Raw genomic sequence first — 20,751 nt, forward strand, 5'->3', positions numbered from 1 at the left:
GGGCTCCCCTGGCCTCCCCCTCCCCCCTTCCCCTGCACACAAACCCAGGCGGGCAGGTGGGGGCCGCCCAGGACAAGGGCGGGGGGGGGGGGGGGGACGTTTCCAGCCTGACTCCGACCCGCCCCCTCGCCATGGGGAGTCTTGGCAGGGGGTAAAAAGTCCAGATTCTCCTCGTTCCACATGACCCCCCGCGCCAGCCGCATCCTCTCAGTGGCCGGGCCGGGCTGTGTCCGCAGCCTGGCTCCTGGGCAGCGGGATCTGTTCCAGCCGCTGGACACGGACACCGGGCCCTTTGTCCCCGGGCCTTGGTGGGACCCCTTCAGCGCAGCCTGGGTGTCGGAGGTGCTCACACCCGCCCTGGCTTTGTTTGATTGTTCTCGGGGGCGGGGGTGGGGTGGGGACAGAGCTCGACCCTCGGTGGCCCCTTCCTGCCCCCGGCCCCCCAGGGCTGCTGTGAAGCTGGGAGGGGGACTCACCTCGCCGCCGGGCGCCTGGTGGCAGCACGTCGGGGGTGGGGTTGTGCGGGTGGGGGGGCCCAGCCCCGGGGTGAGGGGGGCGGGGGACAGATGCGGGTTGGGAGGTTCCCGAGCTCGGGGCCCTGTGGACCCAAGTAGCGGGTCCGGGCGTGGAGCCTGGGGGGGCGGACAGAGCCCCGAGCCCCAGCCCCCTCGTGCGTGCTCCCGCCAGCTGGGGTGTCGGGGGCCCTCCCTGGCCCGCGCCCATATCCTGGGCGCCCCAGGGCCCTGCCCCCCAGGCCGGGTGGGAAGCTGCCGGAATGTGACCTCCGGCCGCTGGCTGCGAGTGTCCCGGGTGGACCTGGCCTGGGAAAGCGGAAGGGCCAGGGTGGGGGGTGCAGCGCCCCTGGCCTTGGGGTGGGACGGAGGGAAAGGAAGCGCAGGGCGGCCCCTCCAGCCGGGCCCAGGCGTGGGTGCTGACAGGGAGGGGGGCCGAGCCAGGGGCCCCGTGGGAAGGCAGGTGTCCAGGGGCCGCACCCCCCAGGACCCGGGTGCTCTGCTCTGCGCGCGCCCAGCGGGGTGGGGGGCCTCAGGCGCTCAGCCCCTCCCCACGGTCTCCCCCACGGTCCTGCTGTGCAGCCCCCCCCCCCTCCCGCCCGCCTGTGTGTGTCGGCTCTGTGGGCCTCTGGTGCGGCCGTGGGTGCACGCGGCTGTGAACTCGCCTTCCCGGGCCCCCTGGAGTCGTCCCGGACTCGCCCTGACCTCGGCCCAGTACAGTGGACTCTCGCGCTGTCCCCTCTGTGGGTCGCCCCCCCTCAGCCTGTGGCTGTGCAGACGCGCCCCTGCCCTTAACTCCCGCCCCCGCAGCTCTGCTCCCCTGCGGGCACAGAGGAAGGGCCATGGCTGGAGGAAGCCGGGTCTGGTTTGGGGGCCCCACCTGCAGCGCTGAGGGCTCACTCCTGGCTCTGTGCTCAGTGCTCGCTCCCGGCGGGGATCAGCGGCCCCTGCAAGGCGAGCGCCATCCCCACCATCTGCACGGCCTCTCCGGCCCCCGAGCTGTGCGTGGAGCCAGGGTCCTCTGTGGCGGGTCAGACTGGCACCACCTTCGCCCCGGCTCGCCGCCCGGAAGGAAGGGCCAGGGCCCAGCACTGAGCCTGCGGAGGGTGGGTGCTCGGTCCGGAGGAGAGAGCCGGGGTCTGTGGCATCCGTGTGTGCGGGCCAGGGGTCCCGGGGCCACTCTGCCACTGCACAGGGCCGGAGGGACCCGACAGCCGGCAGCGGGTCTTGTTGGGTGTTTGAGTCGTGGGGGGAGGGGGGGGTGTCTGCCCGTGTCGAGGCTCCGGGTGGAGAGAGAGTGACTCCGCTCGGACGTTCCCGCACGTCCCGAGCACTTCACCCTTCTGGGCTCTCGGTCCCCGGGTTTGCTTGGTGGTGGCAGCATGACCTCGAGGGCCTGCGTGGGCGCTGCTCCTGCGGGCCCCCCAGTGCTCGCTCCTCTGGGGGCCGGGGCCGGGGCTTCCCGGGAGAGGGGCTTGTCGGGAGCCGGGACTGTGGGTGACGCGGGGCCGGGTGGAAATCGCACACTACCCATGCCCGCGAGGGTCCGTGGACCGTGGCTGGGCTCTGCGGCCTGGGTGGGAGGGTTCCGTGGGCCCGGACGGGAAGGCCTGGAAGCACTCGGGGCGCGGCCTTGACGCTGGCACCCAGGGCTGCAGTTTCCGGGTCAGCCGGGACGGGGCGATGGAAGTGACCACTGGGTGCAGTCGGTCGGAAGGAAGCCTTGCGCCTTGGCTGCTTGGGGGGCGGGGGTGTGACTCGGGGGCCGGCGTGTCCATCAGGGGAGGGGGATTCAGGCGGGCTGGCGTGTCTGTCATGGGGGGTGCCTCGGGGGCTGGCGCGGCTGGACAGCAGACTGGCGTCCACACTGCACCCCGTGCAGGCCCCTGTTCTCTGCCCGGCGCTCTCGTCCTCTGCCTCGCTTGGACTCGAGCTGTCCCCCCGGCTCTCCTGCCCCGGCCCTTCTCCTCCTCTTGCCATGAGCCGTGAGCTCGGACCCAGCCAGGCAGCTTCTCGGCTCAGCAAGACGGGCAGCACAGGAAGTGCCTGCAGGGATAACGGGGCGTCACGGGAGACTCGGGGCTCCCCCACCTCGAGGCGTCATCCCTCGCCCGCGGCTTCTCGGGAACTGCATCCTGAGCTGCTGCGTCCCTGGCCCTCCCCTCCCCGTGCTCCTGGGCCAGGTGTGATCTGGAGAGTCCTTCCCGTCTGGCCGGTGCCCCCGCGTCGCGCCCAGCTGGCCACAGACCCCGCCGGAGCCCCGAGAGTCCGAGCCTCGCTGCTATGCGGGTTCGTGGTCAAGGGCCCCGCCCGCAGGAGTGTCTGACGCTGCACTGGCCCCGGTCTCTGCAGCAGGCGGGTCCCGGGTCTTTCCGCTCGTCTGGCTGGACGGGACGGTCACGTGCACGGACTCGTGCGGCCTCTTCTGCATGCTCATGGGGGTCTGGACGGCGCTTACCTTGCTTGAGGCTGACCCAGATTCGAACCAAGCCCCTCCACCCCACCCCATGTGGTCGCCTGAACCTGCCAGGAGTGATCCCAGAGCACAGAGTTGGGAGTAAGCCCCGAGCACCGCTGGGGGTGGCCCAAACGCTGAACACTTTTTAAAGTTTGAAACGATGGAAAGGAAAGAAGTACTGAAGTTGGAGCCACCTTGGAATATTAATAAAGCTTCACTGGGGGGGGGGGCGGGAGAGAGCCTGTAGGAGGTGGGGTCTGAAGCTCAGGATTGACTTCAGGAGACCGGGTTCGAGCCCCGACACCCCGGTGCAGCCGGGCAGAGCCCTTGAGCGTCTCGGCGCATGTCTGATGCCCCGGCCGATGCGATTTCCCTGGGAGAGGGAGGGGATAGAGCCCCCCCGCCCCCCCTGTGCTTCCCTATTCCCTGGGAGAGGGAGGGGACAGAGCGCCCCGCCCCCCCTGTGCTTCCCTATTCCCTGGGGACTGGCCTCCCGTGAGCCGGCCCCAAGGCCTGTTTGCCCCCAGGCCCCTCCTGCGTGTCACTCCCCCACGGAGAGCCCGTCCTGAGCCCCAGAGAAGCCGCTTCCTGCCGATGGTTTTGCTGCCGGCCAGGCCCCACCTGTGCCAGTCCAGCTGGACCCCGGGGACACGTCACCCGCTTCCCCCGGAGTGATGAGCGGGAACGTCCAGCGCTGGGAGAGAGATGCGTCCAGCCCGATGGACCATGAGGGGGCAGCAGCTGGCAGCCCCATCACCGCCTCCCAGCTGGGGGTGCAGGGTGCCCCTGAGCACTGCTGGGGAGCAGCCTGCCCGGGGCAAAGGCGGAAGGGTTCGTTGGCTGGGCAGAGGGCAGCTCTGGGGGGGCGCGGGGCCTGTGTCCCCTCTGACAGGCGCCTGCGGTGTTGCCCAGGTGTCTGGGCTGCACGTCCACGCCTGTCACCCACGGTGGCCAGAGCCGCTCGGCTCGATCTGGCAGGGCCCCGGGGGCTCTGGCTGCAGGGAGGGCAGGAGCAGCACCAGCCCGGGGTCCTGGGGGCCCGCTGGCCTCCCGTCTGGTCCCCAGGTGCCAGGTGGCCCGTGCGAGGCCACCCAGGCTTGCCCCGGCAGTGCCTGTCCAGGCTCCAGGACGGGCCGTCCCTGCCCCTGCCCGGCTGGGCCTTGAGGACATCGGGATCTGGTGGTGGCACAGGAAGTGTTGGGGCCCTGGGGCGAAGCTCCTCAGGCCGGGGGAGTGCCTCGGTTTCTCCGTGACCTTCGAGTCTGGCTCCCCCTCCCTGCTGCGAAGGGCCCTTGCCCTGGGAAGCACGAGGCCTCGTCACCAGCCACCCGCACACTCTCGGGGACCCCGCCCGTGGCGCGCCCCCCCCCATGACTGGTGTTTCGTCCCTCGTCCCTCCCTCTGCTCCGCAGGCTGCTCTCTTCCCCTCCTCTGGCCTCGCCCCTGCATCCTGGCTTCACCTCTGGCGGGGCCTTATTTCCGCTGAGATTCCCAGGGCGAGGGGTCGTGGGGCAGGTGGTTCCCGGCTGGGCTCTGGGCATGGGCGGTGGGGACAGTCGGGAGGGGCTGTCTCCTCCCCTTTCTCGTAGGGATGGCTCCTGTCCTAACTCCCCTGTGCCCCCCACTCCCTTCGGGACCCCCAGGTGGCCGGGTAGCCCCCGCAGCACAGGGCCTCCCTTTGGGCCTCCCCAGCACCACTTGGGGGACGGCTTTCCCCAGAGAAGGGGAGTTTTTCTCACCTTGCTTAGCCTTTTCCTGTTTCGGGACTTCTAGAACATTCTTACTCATGTACCCGCTCTGTGGGAAACGCCTCTTGGACCCCACTGCTCTGTCTTCCCCTCCTCCATTTCATCTGTCACCGTCAGGGGCGTGTTGGCAGGGCTGTGTGGGTACGGGACCCCCTCTCCTCTCTCCAGGCCCCAGCAGATGCCCCCTGCCCTGCCCCTCCCGTCAGCCCCTTCCCGTTCCTGCCTCATCTGGGGGCTCACCTTGTGCTCGAAACCGTTTGCTTTATTTATTTATTATTTTGCTTGTTTGGGTCACACCTGGCTCTGCACTCAGGAATCACTCCTGGCGGTGCTCGGAGGATCGTATGGAACGCTGGGAATTGAACCCGGGTTGGCCGCCTGCGAGGCAGACACCTTCCCCACTGTGCTACGGCTCCAGCCCCCTGTTTGCGTCTGTGATTCATGGTCTGCAGGGGAGCCGAGCCCCCTGGTGGCCGCCTCTCCCCTCCCGCCTGCTCCTCTCGGCAGCAGACCCTCCCCGCCCACCTCTGTCCGCTTCAAGGCCCGAGCAGTACTCCGCCCAGCCTCTCGGCCCCCGCCTCCTTGTCCTGTCACCCGCCGGTGACCGCTGAGGTCGGTCCCGTGTTGGGGCTGTTGCTAAGCGGCTGCCGTGGACAGGAGGCGCCGTTACCGTTTCAGATGAAAGAGCAAAACCCAAAAACCAAAATAAAAGGGGGAGCCGGAGGGATAGCCCAGCGGGGAGGGCGTCTGCCTGGCACACGGCCGACCCGGGTTCGATTCCCGGCATCTCATCTGCTCCCCAGCACTGCCGGGAGTGATTCCCGAGTGCAGAGCCAGGAGGGACCCCGAGGATTCCCAGGTGGGACCCAAAAAGAAAATAAAAATGGGGGGTGGGAGTCGTGCTCAGTTCAGTTTCTCGTTCTGTGTTTTTGTCGGGGGCCCCCCGGCCGTGCTGACTCCTGGCCCCTCTGCACTGTAGACAGTGCCGGGGGGGGGACACCTGGCAATGGTGGGGGGACACCGCTGGGGATGTCGGGAACCGAGCCCGGGCCGTCTGTGTGCGGGGCCCGCTGTGCTGTCGCTCCGGCTTCCCCTTCGCTCCTGGGATGTGCCTGCGAGTCCAAGCCTGAGCGTCTGGGCCCGCCGTGTCCCCCGCAGCCGCCCTCGCTGCCGACCTGGTCTCTGTCCCGAGTCCCCCCGGCGCTGCACGGGGCCCTTGCGCGTGCCTCAGTTCCAGTGCTCACTGACCTCGCGCTTGGACGTACCCCAGAGCATATTCGGGCATACTTGCTCGTGAGGCTTTTAGAAGTGTCCTGGGGCAGGGGGAGGGGAGGCCGCCCCCTGGGGCCGGGGGTCTCCAGCCTGCCTGGAGCCGAGGGTGGGAGCTGATCGCAGTCGGAGCCCCCTGAGCTGGGCAGCTGCAGGCAGCGCTTGGGCCTCCCTCTGGCGTCTCCAAGAGCTGTGCCTCTGCGGTGGCTGTGGGCTCTGTGAGCACTGCAGAGGGAGTCTGCTCCCTGTCTGCAGCTTCCGTCCCCGTGACCCTCCACGGGCTGTGCGGGGTTTGCTCCTCGCTTGGAGCATCTGCCACCGCGTATTCGGAGGCAGCGGGGGTCCCCCACCGGAGCCCCGTCACCCCGGTGAGCCCAGGAGCACACAGGCCTCGGGCCGGCTGCAGGCGCCCAAGGCTCCGCCTGCCCGGCAGGGACAGTTCCCACAGCTCCCGAGACACGGCCGGCTGGTGGAGGCACTGCCTGGGGGCAGAGGGGCAGACCCAGGGGCCGTGCGGGGGCCTGGGGGGCGGGCACAGCGGGAGAGTCCCTCCGAGTGGTGCTGGCGCTGTGCCGCCCGGGAGGGGGGAAGGGGCTGTGGGGCTGCCCCTCGCGCCCCCAGGCCCCAACAGGGAAGGCGCCACACCCAGGGCCTCGCGCCTCCCCCGGCTCCTGTTTGGGCCTGGGCCTGGGCCTCACGGGCTCTGCTCTGGCCTCACTCCTGGGGCCTGATGGGGCCCGGGCGGGGCCCGCGTGTGCAGACGCCTCGTGCCGCGGGATCCTCTCCCGCACCCTGGGTCCGTGTCCTCCCACAGAGCCCGCAGGCCGCCCTCGGGCTTCTGTGAGACCCGCTGAGCCCCAGCTCTGGAGCAGGTGCTCCGCCCTGCGGGGTCACAGAGCCCGGGGTCCAGGTGAGAACAGATGCAGCCCAGTCGCTCTCCACCCCAGCCGGAGGGGCGTGGGGTGACAGGCACAGGCTGGCAGCAGGAGGCCGCCTGCCCGGAGACCTCTGGAAACTTTCATGGGAAGACGGCCTTTGGCAGAGCACACGCATGTTCGATGGCACGTGTGCTGGGCTGTGTGTATGTAGGATCACATGCATGTTTGGGTGCATGTATGTTGGACCCCATGTGTGTGGGTTTGGGCCATGCGTGTGTTGGGTCACACACGTGTTGGGCCGCGTGCGTGTTGGGGCACATGTGTATTGGGCCACACCCATGTTGGCCCCCATGTGTACCGTGGTCTTCCATCTGATGAGCAAGCCCTCGCTGGGTGGGCGTCTGCGGACAGGTCAGGCTTGGGGAGGGTCTGCAGGGGGCCTGGCCGGGGGGCTCCAGCTGCCCCCGTGGGAGGGTCCCGGGCGCACAGCCGCCGCTGCTTCTGGGCTGGTGTGAGCTGGGGGGCTGGAGGCCGCCCCCGGTGGAGACGTGAGCGAGACATTAGCTAGAGCGCCAGGGTGGGCTCCACTCCCTCAGGCCCTGACGAGCGTGGGGGACCCCGGGGCCCTGGTGGGAGAAGGACAGCTCGGCGCACGCGCCTTGGAGGCGGCTGAGATGGGGAAGGGGCTGAGGGACCAGCGGCCGGTGGGCACCAGGGCCGGATCTGCCACCGTTGACCCCGCCCACCATGGTCTGTGGCCACAGGACACTTGTCTGTTCTGGGGCTGTCAGCCCAGTGGGGCCTGTTGGACCCTGGTTCCGTGTGACCCCCTCCCCCTGCCCGCCGCCCTGTGCCCACCCTGGGGCTGCCCTGGGAATCCTCCTTGGCAGTCCCGGGCGTGAGTGCCCGCTGCCCCGGCCCATGCAGAGCCCTCCCGTGTCTTCCCGGCGAAGGAGCCGGGTTTCTCCTGCGCGTCAGATGCTGTTTGGGTTTCTCACGGCGTCTCCGCAGCTGGGGCTGGGCCAGCGACAAGTGTGAACACCCGGTGACACCAACTCCTTCACAGGCTGCTGCACGGAGCCAGCCGAGGCTGGGGGTCCACTAGCCCGGCGGCTAAACAGAGATGAGAAACTTCAGGGGCTGCCGTCTGCGCGGGCGTTCCCGCCGCCCACTTCACAGTTGCCATGAGGAGGGGGACGCACCTGTGTGTGTGTGTGTGTGTGTGTGTGTGCGCGTGCGCCCCGTGTTACTCCTCAGGACTGAGAGGGGCCGTGTACGGAGCGAGATGAAGACAGACAAATGGTGGCTCTGTTCCCCCTTCTAAAGCGGGTCGGCCCCTCAAACATGCAACAGCTCAGGCAAGGGTCTAACATGGGAGGGGAGGGGTCTCCCCTTTCCGGTGTCTCCCCAAAGCCCCCGTCTCCAACCTTCTAGAGCATCCTTGCCGCGGGCAGGGGCTGGTGAGAGGACCAGAGCCTTCTCCCCGTCTCATAGCACAGTAGCGGGGGGGGGGTGTCTGTGTCTGTGTGCATTGTGCACGTCTGTGTGTGTGTGTGTGTATGTACATGCGTATGTTTCTGTGTGTCTGTTTGTATGTGGCTGTGTGCATGTCTGTGTGTGTCTTTCTGTGTATCTGTATGTGTCTGTGTGTGCGTGCCTTGTGTCTGTGTGCGTGTGTGTATGTTTGTGGGTCTATGTGTGTGTCTGTGTGTCTCTATATGTGTCTGAGTATGGGTCTATGCATGTGTCTGTGTCTATGTGTGTCTGTGTCTATGTGTTTGTGTCTGTGTGTGTCTGTGTATGTGTCTGTGTGTATCTGTATGTCTGTGCGTGTCTGTGTCTGTATATATGTCTGTGTGTGTCTGCATGTGTGTGTATATCTGTGTCTGTATGTCAGTGTTTGTGTGTGTATGTCAGTGTCTGTGTGTCTGTGCATGTGTGTGTCTGTGTCAGTGCATGTGTGTCTGTGTGTGTCTGTGTGCCGCCCCCATGCCGTAGCACCATGGCGTCACTCCCTCCTCTGAGCACAGGGTGGGGCGAGGTGCCTTGAACCCCGGCCCGAGGCCAAGTCCCCAGGCCAAGTGCCCACGCGTGTGCGAGGACGTCAGTGACCGACCGCGGCCCTCCGTGGTGTCTCCGCCCTGAGGGGTCTGCCACACAGACTCACACTGACACATAGACAGAGAGACACAGACACAAACACAGACATACACAGATATACACACACAGACACACGCAGACACACACAGAAACATAGACAGACACAGACACAAGCACAGACACATACAGATACACACAGACACACACAGAGACACAAACGGGTCTGTTGCAGAGCTGTGTCCCCAGGAGCTGTGTGCGAGCGTCTGTGATGTTGATTTAAGGGGGGCACCCAGGAGTGCTGGGAGGGGGCGTGGCCCAGGGACCCCACGTAGGCCCGACGGTTCCGTGCTCAGCCTGGGCGGGGCTCCAGCTGGCCATCCCGCGCGTGCCGGCCACGTGCTGCCATGAGCCCCACCCCCCAGCCCGGCCTGCACTGTATGGAAGGGAACCGGCGGGGGGGGGGGGTTATGCTGTTGGCTTCTGCCGTGGCCGAGGCCCCTCACTGTGCGGGCGTCCCTGCTCCCAGGCGCCCAGTCCTTCCTCAGGAGCCCAGGTGCATCCACACGTCCCCACCAGCACCCAGCTCCCGTGAACAGCCGCGTCAGAGGGAGGCGTCCGTGTGGGTGGCCCTGCCGGTGGCTCCCAGACAGGACTGGGCGCGTGGCCATCGCGGGCTTCACGTGGCTGTTGTGGGCCGGACATGACCGTTGCAGACTTCCCATGGCCATCATGGGCCTCACGTGACTGTCTTAAGCTTCACGTGTCTGTCTTGGGACTCATGTCCATTGCGGGCCTCACGTGTCCATTGCGGGCTTCATGTGGCCATCTCGAGCCTCACGTGTTCGTCGCAGACCTCACGTGTTCGTTTTGAGTTTCACGTGGCCATCTGGGGCCTCACGTGTCTGTCGCGTGCCTCATGTGGCCATTGCGGACTTCCCATGGCCATCATGGGCTTCACGTGGCTATCTTAAGCTTCACGTGTCTGTCTTGGGCCTCCTGTGTCCATCATGGGCCTCACGTGGCCATCGCGGGCCTCACGTGTCCATCTCGGGCCTCACGTGTCCGTCGAGGACCTCATGTGTTGTTGCGAGTTTCACGTGGCCATCTGGGGCGTCACGTGGCTGTCGCGGGCCTCATGTGGCCGTTACAGGTTTCCCATGTTCACCGAAGGCCTCGCGTGGCTGTTGCGAGCCTCACGTGGCGGTCTCGGGCCTCACGTGTCCGTCGCTTGCCTTTCAGACGAGAACTGGGACGAGGACCAGCTGCTGAACCTGGAGCCCTGCAATGAGAACCTGGTGTCGGGCTGCAACATCATCAACGGGCGCTGCGAGTGCGACGCGGTGCGGGCCTGCAGCAACCCCTTCGAGTTCCCCGGGGAGGACGCCTGCCTCGCCGCGCTCAGGAGGATCGAAGGCAAGTGGCCAGGCCGGGCCGGGCCGCCCCCGGGAGACGCACGAAGCCCGCTAGGGTGCCGGGCCTGGAGCCAGCAGCCGTCGTCAGCGGCCCCTCCGCCTGGCCCACCCGGGGTGCAGCGCCACGGAGAATCTGCTGATTGGAGCCTCGGCACATAGGACAGCCGTGTGTGCGCACATGTGTGTGCATGTGCGAGTGTGCCTGTGAGTGCATGTGGGAGTGTGTGTGAGAGTGTGTGTGTGTGTGTGTGTCCGTGCATGCGCATCGTACCCTGAAGGTGGGAGGGGAGGGCCCTGGCCACAGGGTCGCGGCCAGCTTTGCCCTGGGGCCCGGTCATGTGGATGTGGCTGGCTAAAGGGCCATCAGTCCCTGGAACCCGCGGTCACCTGGCCCTTGGCCTTTGCACTCTCAGGCCAAAACCCTCGGGAGAGCGGGAGGACTGGATGGGGACTCGCACTGCAGTGCTCCCAAGCAGCTCTCTGAGAACGTGGTGCCCTCGTGGGTGAGCGGGAAGGTGCCCCGGGCAGTCCCTCTGCCTTCTGGGCCGGGGTGGTCGTCCCAGGACGCCTGAGAGCGGGCGGCCAGGCCGAGGGGGGCTGGATTCGGGTGGACGCTCAGGTTCAGGTTCTCGGGGCTGCGTCAGCCTGTCGTCCCGTGCGTGGCGTGGGGGGGGAGCGAGTCGGAGGGCTGGAGTCTGCAGCTCTCCCGGCCCGCCAGGCCGCCCCCCAGGAGGTGCTGGCCTCGGGACTCGGCGGGGTTTGTTTCGCCTCTTGGCCAGCGCTGGTCCGGCATTGCGGACTGACCCGGCCCGCGTCCCCGGGTGTGGCCCTGAACAATGATGATGATTTTAAGGACGCTCCCTCGAGGCTCAGCTCTGCTCTGCGAGCCGCCCAGCAGCCCTTCGTCAGCCCCGGGGGGCCGTCGGGAGGTGGAGCTTTGGCCAGTGCGCGGTCGCCGGGCCAGAGGAGCCAGGGAGAGCGGGCCGGGCGGCTCGGTGACGGACGCTGCCCATCTCGGAACTGCACGGCACCCCGCCCCTGGTGTGCAGAAACCACAGGGGGCCATGGCCCTGCATTGCGGGGCTGCCCCCGGCCGCTGGGCTCGGCCAGCAGGGCGCCACTGTGTGGCCACCTGCGTCCTCCGCGGGCCCAGCCCGGCTCCCTTGGGCCCTCAGTTGGCCCTTCTTGTCCTCCTTGCTTGCCCCAAAGGGGAATTGGTGCCACCCAGGCGGGACATCGAATGTCAAGTCCAAACGGCCCGGGAGATTCTCGCCCTTTCTTGCATGTTTGGTGGGTGGGGGTGATGCGTCGGGGTTGGACACACGTGTCAGGCCCCGCTGCCTCTTTGCCCTGTTCTGAACACGCTCTTTAGCGTGTTCAGGATCGGTGCTTGCGGCGAGACAGCACTCGCGACCGTGGCTTCGTGCCTCTCACGTTTCACGGGTCCACGTGGCCCAGCCGCCCTGGGACGCTCTCGGGTGACGCCCGCCCACACCCTGTGTCCTTCTCCGGGCAGCAGCAGGGGCAGCTGAGGTGTGTCCCCCACGGCCCCTCTGCCCACGGACTGCATGGACGCTTAGGGCGAGGGGCAGCGGCTGGTCCCTCAAGACTCGCTCTTGGGGTCCTGACCGCAGGCCCTTGAGTAGTGACTGCTGCCGCAGGCTGGGCCTCCTGACCTTGACGGGGCCTGTCCGAGGCTCGGGCCTGGCCCCCCGGCAGGGCCGGCGGAGGCCACTCCGGGCCAGCGGTCTCCTGCAGTGTTCTGTTTGTTGGAATCACGCCGCCTGCGTGTGCAAGACCCTGTAAGGAGTCGGCGTCGGGCGTTTCCCTCGCCGGGAACAGACGTGCCAGTGCAGCCCTGCTCATGCCCGGGGGGGGCTGCCCCTGGGCCCCTCAGAGCAGCCGCACACGCAGGGCCCTGCACTCAGCAGAGTGCGGCCCTGGGGCTTCGCCTCACGTGCACCCGCCCTGAGTGAGGACACAGGCCCCCCGGGGGTCCCCTGAGCCTCGCCAGCAGGGGCGCTGCCAGTCTGGGCGGCACTGGAGGGGCCCGGTGAGGACCAGGCTGGTGCCCGTGACCGCTCTTGGCAGGCCCGGGGGAGTTGCCAGCGGCAGAGCTGTCCTGGGGCCTGGCAGGGCCCAGGGGTGGACGCCCCTGCCCTGGGGGCCATTGCCCCGCTCTCAGGCTTCTGGGGGCGCTGGGCGGGGTCCAGGTGGGGTTGGGATGGACCTACTGACCGGGAGAGCCCGTGCCGCGTGGGGAGCAGGCCTCTCAGCCGTGGCACGAGGGCGCTGTGGCGTTTGTGTGAGGCCAGGCCGTGGGCTGCGACCGTCCCGGCGAACGTGGGCGGCTTCTGAGTCTCCCCGAGGCCTGGGTGTCCCCCGGCTCCCCTAGGCCAGGACTTACAAGCTTCTGCCCGCGGGACACGGATGGACGCGGACGTCCAGCCACGGGATTCGTGGGCTCCTGTGGCTGGTGGAGCCTGCGGGGGCGTGAGGGGGCGCCCAGGCTGGTGCTGAAGGGGCTCCAGGGCGTGGGGGGTCGGGGCGCCCTGGGGGGCAGCACACGGGGCACCTGGGGAGAGGCCGGGACGTGGACACTCCCGACCATCGCCACGGTCTCTCAGACCCGTGAGCCCAGCCGCGGGCCAGCAGGGCCCCCTGGGGACCCGCACAGCTCGTCTGGGGGCGTGTTGGTCGCTGAGCCCAGCCTGGCTGCGTGGGGCGAGGCCTCCCCACTGTCCTCGCTCCGGCCTCTGCGTGGACCTCGACTCGGCTTTAGAGGCCTCTGGCCGGGGGTGTTCTGTGTGACGGTCCGTGCGGTGACTGTCCCGCGTGGACTTCACGCCCTTCCCCAGCCCCGACACGGCACTCGTCACAGACTGAGAACACGGGTGGGGGACGCCTGCCCGGGCCCCGACCGGGGACAGGGGGACGGGCACAAGGGCGTGACGTCCGAGGGGCCCTTGTCTTCGGGGCACTCTTGGCCGTCCCGCTGCGGCGTGACCCGTGGTTGGGAGTCAGGCCTGCGTGCTGGGGCGAGAGGCTGAGGGCCGCGTGCGGGGCCAGCTCCTGAGCCGGGGGTTCCGTGGCTCCAGGGACGCCCCACCATGGACTCCTGTCGGGCCCCCTCGTAGGGCGTCAATCTGAGCCCGTCCTGGGCTTTCCTCGCGCCTTTCCTTCCCAGGACCGGCCGGGCCCCTGAGCGTCCTGCTCGCCCTCCGGCCGGGCCCTTCTCTCCGTGCAGCTGTGCGGCTCCCGGACCCACCACTCTGCTCTGCTGTCCCTCCCCCGACAGGGCGGCCCGCTGCCCTCGTGGGTGATCGTGCACCTGACTGGGTGCCAGCGGCGGCTGCAGCGTCTTGGGGAAGGGACGGTGACGTGCCACGTGTCCTTCCCGTATGCAGTGACTTGGGCTCCGGCTGCCGGCTGGGTCTGTGTTTTAGAATCTTTATGCCCTGGGTGGGCTGGAGCCATAGCACAGCGGGGAGGGCGTTTGCCCTGCGTGCGGCTGACTCAGGTTTGATTTCTCCGTCCCTCTCAGAGAGCCTGGCAAGCTACTGAGAGTATCCCGCCCGCACGGCAGAGCCTGGAAAGCTCCCTGTGGCGTATTCGATATGCCAAAAACAGTAACAACAAGCCTCACGATGGAGACGTTACTGGTGCCCGCTCGAGCAAACCAACGAGCAGCGGGAGGACAGTGCTACGACAGTGCCATGATGCGCTGGGTACAGACTGTTGTTCTGATGCCTTGTTAACAGGGCATGGGGGTGGGGGCGCTCACAGCTCCCACCAGGAGGAAACCAGCTCAGATTATGTGGGAAATAAAAACAGGAAACTCCGGGAACTTGGCCGAAGACCAGCTGGAGAGGAGCCGGGGCCTGAGTGCTTGTGTGTGAGGGGCTGGACACAGCGGCCGCAGGCGGGAGGGACACGTGTGGCGTGTGCACAGTGTCTGTGCACGTGTGAGTGTTTAGCATGTATGTGCAGGGGGTGTGTACACATGTTCATGGTGTGTGTGCACGTGTGTGCATGGTGTGTGTGCATGCATGGCGTGTGCATATGGGGTATGTGTACATGCTGCATTTGCACAGTGTTAACACGGTGTCTGCAAATGTGTGCATGTGTGGTGTGTGTATGGTGTGCTCACGTGTGTAGCATGTGCACTGTGTGCTCATGTGTATCAGTACACGTGTGCATGCTGCCGGTGTGTACGGGGTGTGTGTGTGCATGGTGTGTATACACGTGTGCACTGTGTGTGCATGCTTGTATACTGTGTGTGCATGGTATCTGCACATGTGTGTGCGTGGTGTGTGTGTGCATGTGTGCACAGGGTGTGTTTGTGGTGTTTTTAGTGTGTGCAGTGTGTAGGCACCGTGTGTGTGCATGTGAGTGTAGCCCACGTGTGCTCACACCGACGCAGAGGCGTGAGTTGGGGAATCGTCCCCGCCACACTGGGGCCTGAGCAGTACGGTGTATGAGGGCAGAGGCTCCGTCTGACCTTTGTAGAAGAACGTTCCTGGGCAGTGGGTGTGGCCAGCAGCGGGGCCTGTTCCCTCTCCCGTCTTGGCTCCCCCTGACGTGCCCTCCGGCCCTGCAGCTGCCCCACGGCGTCCCCTGCCCAGACTCTTCTGTCCGCTTCCTGTGCCCTGGGGTGGGGACAGTGAGCGGCCGCAGGCTCCTGCCCGGCTCCAGGGCCCGCCGTTTAGTCCGAGTGTGTCTTGAAAACTCGCCTTGTTGAGGGGAGACCCCCTCCCCCGCCACCCCCGTCAGCTGAAGCCACGGTTCCCGGGTGTTGCTCACAGCACAGTGCTCCTTCCCACCCTCCAGGGCCCGCCTGTGTGCACAGGGAGTCCATGCGGCCGCCTGTCATCCCCCTGTTGTCCTGGGGTCTGGCGTGCCCCCAGCTGCTCCGTCCAGTTCAGCCCGGGCCCCGGGGTGGAGCGAGTGAGGGCCCCCCTCCCCGAAGCCAGCCGCCTGCCCTAGGCGTGGGGCCGCCCCTGCAGATCCTCCTGTGCCCCGTGAGCCTGGCACCCAGGGCTGGGCGCGGGCACCCTGTTAGTCAGCGCCGTCACGGCCCCAGCCCTGTCCGGGCCCTGGGCTGGCACAGCCCCCCAGCCGTGGGCGTTCCCGCCCGCCCGCCCTTCCTGCGGCTCCCCCTGGGCACCGGGACCTGTGGGGGGGGCGGACCTTCCCGAAACGCCGCCCGCAAGCGTCCCTCGTCAGCCGGCCGCTCCCCTGTCCCCGGGCCCCAGGACAGTCCGGGAATCCCAGGGTGTCCGGGAGTCGGTCCTTCCTGCTGCCCCTCGGCCTCGCGTCTGTGGGCAGCGGCCCTGCAGAGCACACGTCGGAGTGTGCGGGCGGGGCCGGGTCACAGCGCAGGGTGGGCTGCCCGGTCCCCCCGGCCCTCCAGCACCTGGCACCTGCCTGCCTGACCTCCGTGTCCGGGGCCCGTGGGATGCACCCGCCCGGCAGCCCCTCGCTCTGGCTGGTGGGGGCGGTGGGAGGGAAGGGGCCAGGGTCCCCTCCTGCCACGCCACCCCTCGGGGGCCTGCTGGTCACTGGTAGGGGTGCGGGGGTGCTTCTGTCCTGCCCAAACCCGCAGACCTGGCCACGCCTCTGCGGACACACGGCCCCACCAGGGGTCCCCGGCTGCACCCCTGTGCTCCCCACGGTCACCCTGTCCGAGCACGCGTGGGGGCATCGCCGGAGCCCCCTGGGGTGAACCCACACGCGTGTCCCGGTGGTGGGCGTGCAGGGCCGTGGGCGCTGTGCCTCCAGCATGGCGCGCACCGGCAGGGGTGCGGCCCGCAGGCCTGCTCTCCGGGGGGTAGAGCTCGGACTCTGACCGCCTCTCCACATTCCGACCTTTCTTCCGAGGAGGCCGGGGCGGGGCCCCCATCCCGCACCCAGCACTCTCTCTCCGGAGCGGCTCCCCGGGGCTGTCCGCTTTCCTGCCGCTTATCGGCGGCCACGCCCCGCGGGAGGCTGGGCAGAGCCGTCGCCGGGCCGCCCGGTGTTGATGTTTCTGCAGCCGGAGCCGCCCCCGGGAGACCGGGCCGCCACGGGTCACGATCAGATGGTATGGCCGCGCGGAGCCAGGATGACTCCCGGCAGAATAATGCCAAACATTCCAGCGCAGAACCTGGAATTCCAGTCCCCAGAAGGGGAGCCCTGGCCCGGCGCCCGCGCCCGCGGCCGTTTCCTTTATATGGGAAGGAGGAAAGCGGCAGAAGGTGACAGGAAGGCCTCGGGCTCGGGGAGCCTCCCTGGACGGGGTCCCCTGGCCCCTCGTGGGGGCCCCTCGGGGCTCCTGGCCCCGGCCTGGGTCCCTCTGCCGCACGCCTGGCATCGTCGGCTTCAGATCCCCCGAGGTCACCCCCTGTCTCCCGGGCCGTGGGGGGCGTGGCACCTCGGATGCGGGGGTGGCGTGGCCGGGCCTGGGGGTCGCCCCTCCCCCGCGTGGGGTCCACTCAGGCCTGGGGGAGCGTCAGAGGACACACGGGCACCCGGGACCCCAGCAGCAGCCCGGAGGGGCCGGGGCAGGGCGGCCGGCTCTGACTCCAGTGCCTCACGGAAGGGTCCGGGCACGAGGGTCCTCGGGGCCGGCCCTGAGTATCTTGAGCCCCCCAGTGTCCGTTCCCGGCTCCGCACAACCCCCCGGCCTGTCGTGTCCTCTGACCTTCAGCTAAAGGCGGCGTCACGGCAGAGGAAATGCCTCGAATTCTAGCATCTGGGTTTGTTTCTTTATAGTTTTTGGGCAACGCCTCAACAGTGGGGCTTTTCTTTCCTGGGATTTTTCCCTCCCAGTACGGTCAGCACGAGCGGGAAGGGGCCGAGCCCGGGCCAAGAGCAACGCTGGTGCGCCTGCCCCGGAGGGCCCGGCTGAAAGGCCGCTTGTTCCAGAGGGGGGTTTCGGAGCCCCCGAGAACCCGAAAGCAAACAAACAGAATCCCACGTCGCTGCAGAGCTGGCAGGCGACCCGCCCCGCCCCGCTGGGGTCTCGGCCCTCTGCACGCGCTTTCCGCCCGCAGAGCCAGGGCAGGGGTGCGGCCCGGGTGGAGGCTGAGCCGTGCGGAGCTGAGTCCTCCCTGGGGTGCTCCCCTCGGGAGACAGCACCGAGCAGGGAGAGGCCCGTGAGGGTCCGGGGCCGGGGACTGTGCTTCCAGCCCTCCCACTCCTCAGCCCCCCTCTCGGCCCGGGTTCCGTGTTCTCAGCCGACCCTGACCGGGTCCGAGTAGTGGCGGGGGCTTTCCTGCAGGGGTGCAGGTTCTGAAGTCGTGCCTCGCAGCGCGTTCACGGGCATCGCCTGCCAGGGTGGACGGGCCACTCCCCGCAGAAGGAGACCCTCAGGGCTGGGGGGACCACGGCCCTCTGACCCGGAAGAACTTGGGGTGTCCTGCACGAACATGAGGCGGCAGCGTGGTCCTCCAAACCCCCCGGCCTCGGAGCTGGGGCGTGCTGAGCTCGGGGGGCTCCACTGGCCTGCAGTGGGCAAAGTCCAGTGCCCTGGGCATGAAGAAGAGCCCCGCGGGCAAGTGCCCGGCAGAGTGCCACGGCCGTGCTCGCATGTGGGCCGCCTCCTGGGCAGTCTGCACGGGAGCTTGGGGCCCTTGCAGGGCAGGGGGGTGGGGGGCACAGCAAAAAGCTGCGGCTCAGACCTGGGCGAGCGGCTCCAGGCTCCCCCTGGCCCGCCGGGAGGGCGTTTGCGCGCCAGGCAGAGCTCGATGGTTTCCAGGCGGGTGGAGCCGACCCTGGACGTGTCTCCTCGCAGGAGGCCGCAGGGGGTGGGGGGTGCGGGCGCTGACCCGTGTCCTGTCCTCCGTGTCCCTGGGAGGGAGTGTCCGACACGCCCTCTTGGGGGCAGCTGGCCACCCTGGCCCTGTGCTGACCCCTTCTGGCAGGGGTGGGAGGCCGAGTGCACAGATGTGGACAGTGGCAGGAGCAGAGGCTCGGCCGGGGACGGGGTCAGCAGCGCCAAGGTCCAGGGGCCAACGCGTGGTCGGTGAGCGAAGTCGTCCGGGTCCTCCTGTCCTGCCGTCTGCCCGTCCTTCCATCCGGCGCGCTGGCGCTTGGCCGTGTTGCCCGCCTGCTTCTCCGGCTCCCCAGGCCTCCCCCGAGGGCGTCTCAGCTGCTCCTCGGTGACGCTTCGTCCTCGCGATGCCCGTCCCTGCTCGCCCGGCTCCGTCGACTCTTCTGTGAACAGGGACACGTGTCCCGGGGTCAGGGCACCCCCCAGGGTGATGTAGACACAGTCCTGAGTCACCCAGTGCCAGAGAGCATGCGCGCATGTGCATGTGTATATGTGTGTGTGTGTCCGTGTGTTTGTGTCTGACGCTGCTGTCCCCTCCTGGGCTCTGCTCATCCTCCTAAGGCCACACAGTGCTCGGTACCCACCGTGGGCGTCACTGACCCCTGTCCGGTGGTGCGTGGGGAGATGGTGGCCCCAGGTCAGTCACGGGAGCTGGTGCTTGGTAGGAGATAAAAATCCGGGTGCCGGGGCTGGAGCAATAGGGGAGTGGGCAGGGCTCCCGCCTTGCATGCAGCCCACCCGGGTTCCATCCCCGGCACCCCACGGGGTCCCAGAGCCCACCAGGAGCGGTCCCTGAGCACAGAGCCAGGAGTCGGCCCTGGACGCTGCCGGGATGTCGTCCCAGGGCGAGGGCGCCGTGTTGCGGGCTGGTGGGACGCAGGCCGGCCCGGCCCCCGCTGTGTCTGGAGATGCTATGAGTGGACAGCGGGCAGGGAGCGCCCTGGAGGCCGGATCCCGGGGGCCCGGAGGGTCTCGGCGTGGTCGTGAGGTCTCCAGGGGAGGGAGGAAAGGGGCTGGTCTCAGCGGTGCCTGACTCCTGCCCGCAGCCTTCCCCAGCCCCTCCTCTCGGGCCCTATCGGCCGCTAGTTAATTTTTTTCCACCCCCTCCGTCCGCCACGGAGACTGAAAGCGTTTCTTGGTCAGTTCAGCTGGATGGGGCCCCGGCTCACGTCCTCCCGAAACCAGAGAGAAACCAGGAGCCGTACCCAGAGCCGTAGCGGGCTGGCCCGGCCCTGAGTAACGGGAGAGGCCCCGGCAGTGGAAAAGCTGCCTTGGCGGGCCCCGTGGGCCTGGCCCCGAGCTGTTTCCCACCCCTCAGCCCTCGGCTCGGTGGCTGAACAGGGGCGTGGGGTGGGTGTGAGCATCGAGTTCACTCTGGACCTCCCAGCCTGGGGCGCCTCTGGGGGGCAGCGGGGTCCTGGCCTGCCTTCCCTCTCGCCGGGCCTCGGGCACCCCTATCTCGGTGGTCCGCTCTGCGGCCTCCTGCTCCCCGCACACGGCTGGGGCCGGGGGTCTTCACGAAGAGCCTCTCTGCAGTCTCTGAGCCAGCGGCCCCCGGAGACACAGAATGGCTCTGTGGAGAAGGGGGTCTCAGCGGGGGGGCCGGGGGACCCCAGGGATAAGCCGGGCGGGGTCCTGGCTAGGACAGGCCAGAGACTGCTCCTGCCTCGCCCGCAGCCCGCCTGGTTTCAGTCCCGAGCACAGCCCGGGGGAGTCCTGAGCACCACCGGGGCTGCCCCAGCATCAGGGGGAGGCCGGGAGGGGGGTTGAAAACCAGAAGTGGAGACAGGGATGCGCAGCGGGTCGTGGGAGTGGGAGACAAACACCCACCAGAGGCCCCGAAGGAGCCCCCGGAACCCGGGCCGCTCCCAGGGCGACCTGCCCACACCAGGCCACTCGCTGTCACGCTGACCTGCTGGCGTCCACGTCTGGCTGCCCTGGGGGCCTGCTGGCCGCTCACGTTCCGGGGGTTCCCCGCGTGCCCCGTGCGTGGCCCTGCTCTGTCTGGGCGTCGGGGTGGGGGACCCTCTCTGCAGCACCTGTCGTGTGCCCAGAGCTTGTGCCGGAATCTGAGTGTCCAGCTTCATTTCTGGGGGGTGGTGAGAAAACACGAGTCATGGAGGGGCTTCGGGGACTCCCTGCCCGGGCGGGCGGGCGCACAGTGTCCTTACGTCGGCGGCGAGAGCCGAGGCGAGCCTTGCTGGGGCGGGGTCGTGATGGGGAGGGGCGGGGAGGGCGGCCGCACCCGGCAGGCAGCTCCCAGCCCAGGGGCCTTGCTCTGGCCTGCGGCTGTGCAGCCGGACTCCAGGGCCAGTGAAGGGTGGACAGACCGGAGCCTCGAGAGGCCGTGGGGACGCCGCCGGGCTCCTCAGAACCGGACCCTCCCGCCACCCCTCCGCCCCGGGCGAGGAAAGGACGAGGCAGACGCCCGTGGGGCTGGGGGACGAGGCCCCTGGTGAGGGATGGAGGTGACCATCCGTCTCACCCTTCTGTCCCCCCCGCCCAGGGCAGGCCCTCACGTGTGTGGCCTCGGGGGGACCGTCTCATCTCTGTCCCTGCAG

The 20,751-nt window shown here is 68.3% G+C and overlaps 1 protein-coding gene across 1 annotated transcript in view; it reads left to right on the plus strand.

The window, feature by feature from the left end:
* CRIM1 (cysteine rich transmembrane BMP regulator 1) overlaps positions 1-20,751 on the plus strand; it is an 87,553-nt gene that overhangs the window by 16,853 nt on the left and 49,949 nt on the right. The window contains exon 2 of the mRNA XM_055123052.1: positions 10,205-10,378. Coding sequence (XP_054979027.1) covers positions 10,205-10,378 — 174 coding nt within the window. The remainder of the gene's footprint in view (positions 1-10,204; positions 10,379-20,751) is intronic.

This window comes from Sorex araneus, chromosome X, assembly GCF_027595985.1.
Source record: "Sorex araneus isolate mSorAra2 chromosome X, mSorAra2.pri, whole genome shotgun sequence".
Classification (NCBI taxonomy): domain Eukaryota; kingdom Metazoa; phylum Chordata; class Mammalia; order Eulipotyphla; family Soricidae; genus Sorex; species Sorex araneus.